At 44.3% G+C, this 14,618-nt stretch overlaps 1 protein-coding gene across 1 annotated transcript in view; it reads left to right on the plus strand.

Annotated features, from left to right (window-relative positions):
• LOC124555673 (delta(24)-sterol reductase-like) overlaps positions 1-14,618 on the plus strand; it is an 80,287-nt gene that overhangs the window by 22,111 nt on the left and 43,558 nt on the right. Inside the window, exons 4-6 of the mRNA XM_047129668.1 lie at positions 6,911-7,029; positions 7,637-7,731; positions 13,087-13,258. Coding sequence (XP_046985624.1) covers positions 6,911-7,029; positions 7,637-7,731; positions 13,087-13,258 — 386 coding nt within the window. The remainder of the gene's footprint in view (positions 1-6,910; positions 7,030-7,636; positions 7,732-13,086; positions 13,259-14,618) is intronic.

The following is a 14,618-nucleotide window of genomic DNA, read 5'->3' on the forward strand; positions in this document are numbered from 1 at the left end:
GAAGCGTAGTATTCGGCTTCGAGCAAAGAAGTAGAAGTTCACAAACCATATGGCAGATGTGAGTTTACATGAATACAAACTGAATAACTATCTCTCGGAAAATCGGAGGCAAGGCGCCGGGCTTAACAGAGATTGTACTACGTGGCAGATACAATAAACACCCTGTTTAGTTCTCAAGATTTCTTGTCTCTGTGGTTTCTTCGACATCACATAAATGAATTTCAGACAGCGTGGGAGTTACCTAGCAGCTACCCGTGCACTACCCCACGGTCGGTTTCATACCTACTTGGACGGTACCCTCACTGTCTATAGGACGTTAAAATGCAACACACGAAAAAAAAACACAGTATCACTCTCATCCATCTGTAACTTTGGCAGTGACATTCATTTGTGTATATCTTATAAAGTACTAATTCATCAAGTAAGTATTCAGTTGAAATTATCAACAATTGAACACTTAAAAATGCACAGGTTGTGGAAGACACTGAAACCGGAGCTTAACTACATAAAAGCAAGATGCTCAGACTCTAGTGATGACAATATCTCTTTTAACGAAGAACCAGATTCTTTGCCATATTAAGAAATTTGGTAGTAACGTTTAGACGAACACTAAAATATATAAATTCTTAAGAAAAGCTTTTTAAACAATAAAGATGACTACTCCAAAGCCATGCATAACACCTACGATTCGTCCCATTTAGCAATAAGTTAGTGTAAACTTTGTGACGTACATTGGATGGTCGTTGAAAATAAATGGAACAAACATGTTGTTCACTGCAGGAAAGCCAGGCAATTAATAGGAACTGTACCAGTTCACTTGAATCTGTGATGAATGTAATAATATTTATTGTTAACCCGTCATTCGAATTTAATGTAGAGGAAATATCCTATAGTTATATACTGGGTACTTCTCCTAAAAATCATCAGGCGTATTTTTATGGTATTCCAGCAAATACTAGCAATTTAGTTTCTGCGATGTGTAAATAGAGGTAGTCTCAACAAGTGTTGTGCAGTGTTACGTGGCTTTATGCTTAATTACAGACTTACTATTTTATCAGTTGATTTGTTTTCACCACGTAACGCCCGCTGTTTACGTCCTTCTTCGTTGCTGAGCGATGTATCCTCTTCCGTTCTGACGCCGCAACTCTTCCTTTCCTATATCTTTACTACTTTTTGTGTATATAAATGATGAACTATTGGTTTTGTCGTTTAACAACTTTTTAATAACTGTGGAAGTATTACAGGCATCGGGTCCCACCTAATGTGTCACCCGCCTATACGCTTTACATGAACCTTTTAAGACTCGATCGATCTGTTCACAAAGAGAAAGCAGAATATCTCTTCCTTTGACGTTGTCCAACAACGAAATAGGAAGCTCGACGCCCAGGCTCTTCCATGGCTCGCGGTAGTTTTTGCAGCATTCGTTTTATTCCTTGCCCACTTGCCGCTACGTCGAACTTTCGTGGTTATTGTTGGGCAACGTCTTCCACGTTATCTGCAACATAAATAAACTTTCTTCCCACAGCATTTCTGAAAACCCAAAAACAAACTTAAAGAACATAATAATAATAGCTGTTCTTACACTTATTCGTATAAGTCTTGGTCGATTTAATGAGGGGTGGGACAGGCCTAAGCCTTGTGACACCACAGTTGCTCATTGCGTCTTCCATGTTTCGCCTAGTGTCGACGGAAAATGTCCGTTTGTTTCTACTTACAAGCAGAGTATTTTAAAGCGAAATTTTATAATCCCATTTGATAGAGCCGCTTCATAGTAGTCTAGTGCGATATAAAGCTTAACTATGTGCATTAACAGGGGCAGCGAAACACGACGTGTAAACAGTACTCCAGCAGTGAGTTTCGTAGTTCAGCCTTATTTAAGGAGCAAGGCGAGTGCATCGCTGCTGTTGGACGCTACGCTGGTGAGACTGACGGAGAGTTGTGACGGCGTATTTGTGCTGTGGCGAGAGCAGAAAACATTCTCGCGCGCCGTTCTTAACGGCGCGAAGCTATTTTTCCGTGTTTCACGCCACAGCATGGGCGAAGGCTAACGAGCAAAATAAACGAATGCCGTCACAGCAAAGGGTCCATCGGTGGTACAGCTCGCTGAACTCGCCGATCGACCACAGAAGCGGTAAGAAGGCTATCGTACGCCTGTCCCTCCTTTGCACATCAAGTGCAAAGGCGTAGGGTGGGCAGAGCGGTACCACAAGATGTCGGACTGCCGAATTTCGAATTAGGCGTCGAGCCTATTGAGTCATATGCCTTTATCGAGCTGCAGGCAGCGGACATGGTCGACCGCAGGGCACTCAAGAGCGCTGTAGTGGCCCACATCGTGGACGAAGCAGAAAAGAAGATATCGACAAATCAGCGTGAGAATACGACCAAAGCGCTCCTCTCTTGAGCTGCCTTATCACCAACGAAGCTGCGCCACTAGAGCCTTGCCGCCTGACCTGCTGACGAGCGGGGAGTTGCCACGGCCCGCAGCTGAGGAAAATCGCGCTGGAGGATGAAGCTGCAGCCAACATGGGCCTGCTGCTGTGCCCAGTCACTGACAAAGCGGAGCAGAGGTGGCCCCGCAGCAGGGGACTGTGTATCGAGCTGTATGATACCCACAATTAACGTTACTTACCCTTGGGTGATCTGTCGCAGATAGCAAGCAATCCGCTACTGCTCTTACTACCCTTCCAGACCAACGCGGAGGTGTTTTCCCATGGCGCTTGCCATGCCACATTTTCCCTCTGCTCTTAAACTCATTATTCTTCAAACGTTTTCGTCCATTTTCTATCTGCTAAAGGGGCCCATATTAAGGAGTAATCGTACACAAACATACGGACAACATCACAGTACCGCATCCTGTTATAACTTCGTTTCAAATAAGTAACCAATGCAGAGCTGACTTCGTACGCTGTAAGGAGTTGAAAAATGGTTGCATGCATTCGTGCCAGGGTAGTATTTAATAGCTTCCTGATAACCTGAAATTTTCGAAGCAAGGGAAGTTTCTAATTACTGATTGGTTGGAATGCTCTACCCATTATTCCTCGAAAATGTTCCGTATCAATATCTTTATATCGCAGGATAACACATTAAGACAGGATAAGACATTAGCTGCCAGTGGGCACTGATTTGTATCACTGGGGAAAATTGAAAATTTGTGCCAGACTAGGATTCGAGCCCGGGTTTCCTGCTGACTAGGCAGATGTGCTAACATTCAGAAACAATGGTCATCGCAACTACACGTACTGCCATAGCGCTCCTCTCGTCAGTCGCAAATTCTCAGCTTATCCACACACTGCTGTCCACTACCCTCATTACTAGATACATTCCGCCTATTACCATAAGAGTTCGACTTAGTGTACATCTGATCTGTAGGGACTATTGGCCACCCTCGCCTTCATTATATATCTGTTCTTCCGGACATGTCTGAATTTTCAGTTGTCATTAATTTCTTTGTGTTTTGATTTACAGTAACTACAGGACAGACACCATATATATATAATTAAGACGTGGACGGCCAATAATCCATTCAGCGCAGGTACATACCACGCTCGAACTCTTACGAGAATCGGCAGAATGTCGTAAGTAATGAGGATAATGGACAACGGCCACATCAGTAGTGTGTGGGCAAGCTGAGAATTTCGGTCTGACGGGGGAGTGTTGGGATTGTCCGTGCACTTGAAACGACCACTTTGTCCGTGTGACGTAGTGGTCAGCATTAAAGCACTGGATATACCTAGCTTGAACAATCCGCCATTTTGAATCCCAGTAGTATATGTTTCGTGAGGGGTAGGAAAGTAAATCAGAGAATTTTGCTTAATTCTATTGATCCACAGCGTCAAATGGTTGGGTGTGCAGCTCCAAACTGTTCAAATAATAGCAGACATGGTCGCCATAAGTTTCATCGGTTGCCTTCAGATATAGGTTGGCGTAAAAGGTGGCTTGTAAACACAAGGCGCAAAGATTGAACACCAGAATCGAGCAACTATTTGTGGAATGTAAGTAGAAAGGCTTTTTTTCTTTGTTTTAAAGATAGAACTGCTCACAGAGAGGTGGTAATGAAATTATATATGTACGATGTGTGTTAATTTTAAACTTGCTGCAGATTATGTGCACATAACACGACGTGACATTGTACGTTTAAAGTAAGCTACTTTTCTTTATTTCACTTACACTAACTGAGTAAAACCACAAGTGCCGGCCGGTGTGGCCGAGCGGTTCTAGGCGCTACAGTTTGGAACCGCGCGACCGCTACGGTCGCAGGTTCGAATCCTGCCTCGGGGGTGGATGTGTGTGATGTCCTTAGGTTAGTTAGGTTTAAGTAGTTCTAAGTTCTAGGGGACTGATGACCTTAGAAGTTAAGTCCCATAGTGCTCAGAGCCATTTGAACCATTTTTAAAACCACAAGTCATCCTAAGGAGCTGTTAATTTTATAGAAACAGTAAATTAATGATACTTTACCGCAGCTTGTTGGTAATTACAAAATATTTGCAGTTTTTTGCTTTTTAAATAACTTCTAACAGATTTCTTTTATAACTTTCGAAATAGTCAATAAAATTGGGGTCATTAATATACTTTGAGTACTCACGCAATCCCCTCTTGTGCTGATATGAAATTTTTATGCCTGTTGTGTTCCATTTTAACATTATTCCGTAATTGTTTACGAATGTAACTCCCACTTACCGTAAACGTAAGTGGATGTACCATACATAAACCAGAAAATACGATATTTGTGACGCATTTTAACTGTATTTGGTAAATATGTAGAACAGCAACGTATGATTTACATGGAACGTAAGTGAATGTATCACATCTCGAAATATTCGTCTAATCAACTACTTTAATTTGCTTGCCTCTTCAAGTCAAATGTAAGTCGATACATTTACTACGCTGTAATATTATCTGCTCAAGCAATGTACATTTGATGGCATCAAGAGCATATTCAAAAGTGTAAGTGTTCGGTAGGGTTTAAACGAGCGCCTTGAACGTGGGATTCAAAATGGGGGATTGTTCAGCTTGTACTATACAGTGCTCTAGTCAGCGTGTCACCTAGTAAGCAGGAGGCCCGGGTTCGAATCCCCGTCTGGCACACATTTTCAGCTTTCACCGTTCATGTGAATTAATGTCCACTGGCAACTAATGTCTATAATTCATAGTAGCTTCAGAATCAAACTGGTATCTGTTCTTTCGGACATGTCAGAAAGAACGGACACCATATACACTCCTGGAAATTGAAATAAGAACACCGTGAATTCATTGTCCCAGGAAGGGGAAACTTTATTGACACATTCCTGGGGTCAGATACATCACATGATCACACTGACAGAACCACAGGCACATAGACACAGGCAACAGAGCATGCACAATGTCAGCACTAGTACAGTGTATATCCACCTTTCGCAGCAATGCAGGCTGCTATTCTCCCATGGAGACGATCGTAGAAATGCTGGATGTAGTCCTGTGGAACGGCTTGCCATGCCATTTCCACCTGGCGCCTCAGTTGGACCAGCGTTCCGTTCGTGCTGGACGTGCAGACCGCGTGAGACGACGCTTCATCCAGTCCCAAACTTGCTCAATGGGGGACAGATCCGGAGATCTTGCTGGCCAGGGTAGTTGACTTACACCTTCTAGAGCACGTTGGGTGGCACGGGATACATGCGGACGTGCATTGTCCTGTTGGAACAGCAAGTTCCCTTGCCGGTCTAGGAATGGTAGAACGATGGGTTCGATGACGGTTTGGATGTACCGTGCACTATTCAGTGTCCCCTCAACGATCACCAGTGGTGTACGGCCAGTGTAGGAGATCGCTCCCCACACCATGATGCCGGGTGTTGGCCCTGTGTGCCTCAGTCGTATGCAGTCCTGATTGTGGCGCTCACCTGCACGGCGCCAAACACGCATACGACCATCATTGGCACCAAGGCAGAAGCGACTCTCATCGCTGAAGACAACACGTTTCCATTCGTCCCTCCATTCACGCCTGTCGCGACACCACTGGAGGCGGGCTGCACGATGTTGGGGCGTGAGCGGAAGATGGCCTAACGGTGTGCGGGACCGTAGCCCAGCTTCATGGAGACGGTTGCGAATGGTCCTCGCCGATACCCCAGGAGCAACAGTGTCCCTAATTTGCTGGGAAGTGGCGGTGCGGTCCCCTACGGCACTGCGTAGGATCCTACGGTCTTGGCGTGCATCCGTGCGTCGCTGCGGTCCGGTCCCAGGTCGACGGGCACGTGCACCTTCCGCCGACCACTGGCGACAACATCGATGTACTGTGGAGACCTCACGCCCCACGTGTTGAGCAATTCGGCGGTACGTCCACCCGGCCTCCCGCATGCCCACTATACGCCCTCGCTCAAAGTCCGTCAACTGCACATACGGTTCACGTCCACGCTGTCGCGGCATGCTACCAGTGTTAAAGACTGCGATGGAGCTCCGTATGCCACGGCAAACTGGCTGACACTGACGGCGGCGGTGCACAAATGCTGCGCAGCTAGCGCCATTCGACGGCCAACACCGCGGTTCCTGGTGTGTCCGCTGTGTCGTGCGTGTGATCATTGCTTGTACAGCCCTCTCGCAGTGTCCGGAGCAAGTATGGTGGGTCTGACACACCGGTGTCAATGTGTTCTTTTTTCCATTTCCAGGAGTGTATATATAGTTTATTAACTGTTGTTTTAGCGGGAATTAGCATACAAAAACAAACATTCAACGAACTTGAGAAACATGAAAAACAAGTAGAACAAAAGTTACAGTTTACATAGATAGGAGGAACTTACTAACATTTCAATTCGTAGACTACATTAACATAATTTTTGGGTGTTCTTTAGAAAGTAGGAAGGGAGAAGCTTGTCGTAAAAACACGTGCTAATTTTTTCTGTAAAGTACTTCAGTCCAAGTAATAAAAGTGGTTGCTTTGTAGGAGGCCTTGTGATGGGTACTGGGGTGGAGAGCTCTTCGCACAAGCACGGCCTCATCCAGCACATCTGCGTGTCCTATGAGCTTGTCTTGGCTGACGGCAGTGTTGTTGTCTGTGATAAGGTAAGCGCTGGTCCATACTGAATATTTAACAAATCCTCTCAGGAGTGGTGGAGACCGATAATACTTAAGAGATACACCAGTAGGAAACACATCTTTTGTAACTGGCGGTATCGTCCCTTTAATGAATTTTCTCCTGGGATCATACCGCTAGGAATTCCAAGGATTTGAAAAAGCTGGAATAGTTTCAGAGATAACTGACTGGGCTGATGACGAAGACTACTGTGACCTTCTTAAGCTTATATCAAAGTTGTGGGGCGCTACGTTGAATAAAATTTGCAATTCTAATTTATTTATTACATTATGAACATATTTTTTTAAACTCAAACTGCTTTTCCAAGTACAGTTCAATTTAAAAACTTAGCTTACCAATGAACTGTTTTTACATCCGTATGCTTGATCTTATATAGACGGTTCTTCCACTCTCCTACCGTTTTTAAAGCTTGTGTCACAGATATTTTATGTAACCGATATGTAAATTTGTTATTAAATATTGTTTTGTTAAAATATTAGTGAAATCTTTCTAAGTTGTTGTAGAATATGTGTTTTGTTGGAATCGCAAACATTCATCTAAGAAAACAGTGACGTCAAAAGCTACTTTTTGCTGCAGGAGAACAACGCAGACCTGTTTTACGCAGTCCCTTGGTCTTATGGGACTCTGGGTTTCCTTACTGCAGTCGAATTCAGAATCATCCCGTCCAAAAAGTAAGTCTGTGGCATTTACTAGAAAAAAAATGAACTGCAAAATCTTACACATATCAGATTAATACAAGAAAGACTGCTTGGTCATTGAAGATATAATTAAAAGGGCATAGTGTAAATTACGTTACTTCGTTGACCATTTACTTTCATTTTTAACTTCTGAGTTTTCAAGACTGAATATTTTCATGTTAGAATGTTCCTAGCCGCGCGGAGTGGCGGCGCGGTTAGAGGCGCCGTGTAACGAATCGGGCGGCCCCTCCCGCCGGAGGTTCGAGTCCTCCCTCGGGCATGGCTGTGTGTGGTGTCTTTAGCGTAAGTTAGTTTAAATAGTGTGTACGTCTAGGGATCGATGACCTCAGCAGTTTGGTCCCATAGTAATTCACACACATTTGAACATTTTGATTTGAATGTTCCTAATAATCTAATAATGCAAGTAATAAATTAGAAAACATCAGTAGTACACAAAAATTACGTACAGTGGGCAGCAAAAAAGCATTAAGAACAGCTGCACCACGGAGGAACATACATTACTGTTCCTCTGTTACCTCGGGCATGGATGTTTGTGATGTCCTTAGGTTAGTTAGGTTTAACTAGTTCTAAGTTCTAGGGGACTAATGACCTCAGCAGTTGAGTCCCATAGTGCTCAGAGCCATTTGAACCATTTTGTTCCTCTGTTACTCACAGCTGATGATTTAGTATTGTTGCTTGATGACTGTATGTACATTACCAGACCTCAAAAAATAGAGTTTTTGTACTTTCTATATTAGAGGCATAAAAATGAATGCCTTCATGTTATACAGTTGGGCTGCCAAGTTTTTTGTGAGAAGACTGTAAGACTATTCACTTCGAGTTTTAAAAATAGAGCACCGCCATGCGTTTTACGTTCAAGCACAGGGGAGCATCATAGGAATAATGCTAATGCTTTTATTTCGGTGGTTACGTCTCCTGCCACACTATTACAGGGTTTAAGATACACCTATGCTGTGTACCTACACAGCACTAGCAACTGTAGAAGTAGTTACATTAATACACTCCTGGAAATTGAAATAAGAACACCGTGAATTCATTGTCCCAGGAAGGGGAAACTTTATTGACACATTCCTGGGGTCAGATACATCACATGATCACACTGACAGAACCACAGGCACACAGACACAGGCAACAGAGCATGCACAATGTCAGCACTAGTACAGTGTATATCCACCTTTCGCAGCAATGCAGGCTGCTATTCTCCCATGGAGACGATCGCAGAGATGCTGGATGTAGTCCTGTGGAACGGCTTGCCATGCCATTTCCACCTGGCGCCTCAGTTGGACCAGCGTTCGTGCTGGACGTGCAGACCGCGTGAGACGACGCTTCATCCAGTCCCAAACATGCTCAATGGGGGACAGATCCGGAGATCTTGCTGGCCAGGGTAGTTGACTTACACCTTCTAGAGCACGTTGGGTGGCACGGGATACATGCGGACGTGCATTGTCCTGTTGGAACAGGAAATTCCCTTGCCGGTCTAGGAATGGTAGAACGATGGGTTCGATGACGGTTTGGATGTACCGTGCACTATTCAGTGTCCCCTCGACGATCACCAGTGGTGTACGGCCAGTGTAGGAGATCGCTCCCCACACCATGATGCCGGGTGTTGGCCCTGTGTGCCTCAGTCGTATGCAGTCCTGATTGTGGCGCTCACCTGCACGGCGCCAAACACGCATACGACCATCATTGGCACCAAGGCAGAAGCGACTCTCATCGCTGAAGACGACACGTCTCCATTCGTCCCTCCATTCACGCCTGTCGCGACACCACTGGAGGCGGGCTGCACGATGTTGGGGCATGAGCGGAAGACGGCCTAACGGTGTGCGGGACCGTAGCCCAGCTTCATGGAGACGGTTGCGAATGGTCCTCGCCGATTCCCCAGGAGCAACAGTGTCCCTAATTTGCTGGGAAGTGGCGGTGCGGTCCCCTACGGCACTGCGTAGGATCCTACGGTCTTGGCGTGCATCCGTGCGTCGCTGCGGTCCGGTCCCAGGTCGACGGGCACGTGCACCTTCCGCCGACCACTGGCGACAACATCGATGTACTGTGGAGACCTCACGCCCCACGTGTTGAGCAATTCGGCGGTACGTCCACCCGGCCTCCCGCATGCCCACTATACGCCCTCGCTCAAAGTCCGTCAACTGCACATACGGTTCACGTCCACGCTGTCGCGGCATGCTACCAGTGTTAAAGACTGCGATGGAGCTCCGTATGCCACGGCAAACTGGCTGACACTGACGGCGGCGGTGCACAAATGCTGCGCAGCTAGCGCCATTCGACGGCCAACACCGCGGTTCCTGGTGTGTCCGCTATGCCGTGCGTGTGATCATTGCTTGTACAGCCCTCTCGCAGTGTCGGGAGCAAGTATGGTGGGTCTGACACACCGGTGTCAATGTGTTCTTTTTTCCATTTCCAGGAGTGTATTTAATTTCTTAAGATAAGAAAGAAACAAACTATAGATGAGTCTAAACTGAGTAGTTCGCAGTAAGGTATCAATGGTTTGAAATAAGTGTTTCAAGCGGTATGTGCACATGTATGTAAACTGAAAACGTTTTCTAACAAACGACTGCCTGCAGAGACGTCGACGGTGGCGCTCTCTTGGAAAACGATACGAAATCGTTCTAATATGTCCAGGGCGGATTTTATCGCTCTTCGCACTACATCAGACGTTGTTGAAAATGATGCGTTACTTACGCACGTGCGTTTAACACAAGGAGCAGCAGGATTTAGTGCCTAGAAGGCAAAAAGTATGTAGAATGGAAAGTTTAGCAACAGACATCATCAAGAAATTTGCGTCAGGTCGGGGTGGAAAAATATAAAAACACCTCGTGGACAAAAATATAAGAACACCACGAGAAATGCGTGCTTCGACTTAAATGCAAATGCTAGCCAAACCTGCACTTTGCACTGTTGTATTTGGCCACAAACGGCTCTGTGCAATGTCCTCAAAAAGTTGCAAGTGTCAGTCGTGATCAAACATTGTTCTGTGTAGCTGTGAGTGCATTGTGATGGAGCATGGAAAAATTGTTGGTGTTCGTATGGTGGGTGATTCTGTAACCAAGTTAGCAAAAGCTATTTGTGTTTCAGGAAAACCCGTATCGAAGATTCGTACCGCATGCAAAGCGGTAAAACCTCATCCGTCACAACGCAGACGAAAGTGTGCGTTGAGTGATCGTGACGGACTTTAATTGAAGAGCATTTTGGCTAAAAATAAGGGGGCGACAGTTGCAAAAGTCGCTGCAGAACTGAATGTAACAGGGAATCGCAGAGCGAGGTGGAATTCTCAGATCACTTATTAGTTGGACAAATGTCCGTGACAGGAAAACGTGGTGCCGAAGCCATAAAAGCTGGAATCTGGAGCAATGGAAAAATGTAATTTGGTCGAATGAGTTTTGTTTTAGACGGCTTACAACTTCCAGCCCAGCTTGTCTCTCAAGTGCGAAACATTGCGGATGTTCGATGATGATTTGGGCATCCGTATCGTGGTATTCCATGTTTCCCGTGATTACTCTGCAAGGTCGAATTACTCCCAAGGATTTATGACAATTTTATTTGATCAGGTCCATTCTATGGTACAGCGTTTCTTCTCCAGTGGTGCTGCTGTGTTGGTTCAAATGGTTCTGAGCACTACGGGACTTAACATCTGAGGTTATCAGTCCCCTAGAACTTAGAACTACTTAAACCTAACTAACCTAAGAACATCACACACATCCATGCCCGAGGCAGGATTCGAACCTGCGACCGCAGCGGTCGCGCGGTTCCTGACTGAGGCGCCTAGAACCGCTCGGCCACACCGGCCGGGCTGCTGAGTTTCAAGACGACAAATTAGCATACGAAAATATGAATAAATGAACTGAAATGTCAGTAAACAAATTTAAATAATAAGTCGTATCGCGTGCGCGGGCTAACACTGGAGCATAGCCGTCATTTATACCACTATTTTGCTGTTGGTATACAGAACTCCACTAGAACTCAAGAGCGACTGGTCCGTAGGGTTCTAGCTGACTTTCTCGACTTTGAGAAAGTGAACAACATACTTGTGATACACCAGTTGAAACAAAGCGGATCATGACGTGTTTTTGTCATGCCTGTTGTGGAATAACGTAAAGCCACTTATCTCAGTAGTGAGTGAGACCAGTTCTGTGTTATGACGATGCAGTGCTGTTATTTCAAGCTGCTCTCAACGTAATGACGTTAAAACTCTCCGTGCGAACCGCGCTGAAGGGCAATAAAGTAGAATGAGATTTGGTGACTTGCGGTGAAGCTATACGACATTCAAGTATTTTCAAATTACAAAAAATATGAGTATGCTCTGGGGACGCTTGGTACGTAGAAAGCCCTAGTGAACATTTCCTGAAGCGCCTGCCTTATTTGTCACACGGTTTAGAGATTATTAAAACTGGCTCAGCGACACCCCAAGTACTCCGTCCTTTATCTCTGCATCCCTCGGAGATGTGCCAGCAGCCTAGATTGAAGTATTGGGACCCTATCTCTCTAATTAGAGTGTACATCGAAGCTGAGTTTAGATTATCACTAAGCAGTGTAAGATGATAGTAAAATACCTTCTTATTTCAAGCACCATTTACTAGTAACATTTATACTTCAATCTGTTACGTTTTGAGCTGTTGAATGCATGACTGTACCCTGAATTCGTTCAACTTAAAAAGGAATCTGTTATTTCAGTAATGGTAGTATTTAAATTAATGTTTGAACCTTTCTGTACTGGGTGTGATGCAGAGTACTGACATATGTTGTAAATCATCTAAATGAAAAGAAACACTGAGCCATTTTCAAGGTCCAGATATCTATACAGTAATTGAAATTTGTCAAAAGTAGTAAGTAAATAATCGTAACAGATACAAAAAATGCTCGCACGCCAGTAAATCTACTTTTAGGGCTAATTTTCTCGTTTCACTGGAATTATGTCATAGTTAGAAATATTATTAGTTTCAGATGATTAAATGTGTTATTAAAACATAACTGGTAACAATGAAGGCAGAAGGTAACAGGAGAATCCAAATGTGCTGCAAAGGTATATGTTTTGTAAACAATGTCACTCAAACTGATGACGGTAACTCTATCTGCAAGTATTCTCTTGTCCATTATTGCTTATTCTCTGCAGTAAAATAAAGAGAACTCCACTGAGGATTTTGTAATATCACAGAAGCATGTGTAGGAATTAGTGAACCGAAGGCGGGATCCTCAAATATATTTTCTGTTCAAGCAAATACAGACGTAGACAGTGAACTTTTTGGGTAAAGAGCTTCAAGATGAATGTTATTTTCTGTGTATTAAAGATCATGTGTTGATGGGAGGTTTCTGTTGCAGGTATGTGAAACTCGATTATAAACCCGTCAAATCTCTAGACGAAACGGTGAAAGTTTTCTCAGAGGCGGCAGCCAGGAAAGAAGGAAACATGTTCATCGAGGGTCTGCAGTTCAGCTTGAACGAGGGCGTCATCATGGTTGGCAACATGGTGGACGATTATGAACCTGGCAAGGTAAGATAGAAGATACAGCTGCTTACCATGCTCAGGCTTAAAGACCTGCGGGTAGTCGACATAGAAACATTTACGTCACACAGAGGTAAAAAAAATAATGACCATATGCTATGAGCGTTCAGAGGGACCGCCAAGCTTGTTCAGGCACCTGTTTATAAAAAACGAGCCTAAAACAGTCACAACCGCCATTTCTTCGTAGAGGAGAATGTTTTAGCGTGGAACACATTTCAGACTTTCGCCTCTAGACAACTCTGTAGTAGAAGTTTAATATAGTTTTTTCTTCCATTTTTAAATGATGGCATTCACTTTTTACATGCTACACACTTTTTCTGAAATTACAAAATCTTCTACGGAAAATTAACGTTTTTCCGAATGTACAAACATTTCCTATGGTACAATATGGTCGTATACCTAGGAGCAAACATCCTATTGAAATTTAAAAAAGTTGCAACAGAGAAAATATTATCAGTACTGTATTTAGTCGTCTTTATGTTACATTATTACTTTAGTACCCACCAATAACCAGTAAGTGAAATCAAATTAAGCAGAGGTACTATCAAAACCAACTTACAAGTTAAATAAAATTTGAAATCTAAGCTGGCTGGCACGCCGGCCCTCGTCGTTAACCCGCTGGACAGATTCGATCCGGGGCCGGCACCCTACCCGAGTTCAGGAAGCAGCGCATTAGCGCCCTTTTTTTAACATTTATTTATTGGTATTTTATTTGGATACAAAATTAGGCAGTTCACAAACACTACATGAAATGCATCCTCTGCAAAAAAAAAAAAAAAAAAAAAAAAAAAAAAAGTCATTTTAAAACAATCACGAATTTAAAGGAACAGGGATGTTGATTTATTTATTTTCAATAAAGATCACTCTGTTAAAAGGAACATGTAGATCATTTCATCGTATAGTATGTGCATTACATATTGAGTGGTGAGAGAAGCGTGAGGTTCATTATCAGATGTCAAATGTGCACACCGACTGCACCCGGCACATACCAACTGCGTGGGGGGTCGAGGAAGACTGCCTGAAGATAGTTGGCAAAGGTTTTCCGATAGTGTGACCATCTACGAACATCATTGTGGGCTTGCTGCAAGAAATACCAAAAGTCAAGTCGCGACCTGGCAGCATCCCCATAGAGGTACGCGATTGTCCAACCTTTGACCCAGATGATCGACTGTGATTTAGTCGCCGGAAAGTAGTCACTCTCCGGACGTAAGAAGGAAGCAGGTGTAATATGTTGCGGGGTCACACGGAGGTAGCAAGCCACCATCTGCCTTCCTAGGAGCCAGACGTCCTCCACCGCGATACAAGTTAAGCGGTGATGGTCGTCATCCACTTGGCGACATTTTGGGCA

This window comes from Schistocerca americana, chromosome X, assembly GCF_021461395.2.
Source record: "Schistocerca americana isolate TAMUIC-IGC-003095 chromosome X, iqSchAmer2.1, whole genome shotgun sequence".
Lineage (NCBI taxonomy): Eukaryota > Metazoa > Arthropoda > Insecta > Orthoptera > Acrididae > Schistocerca > Schistocerca americana.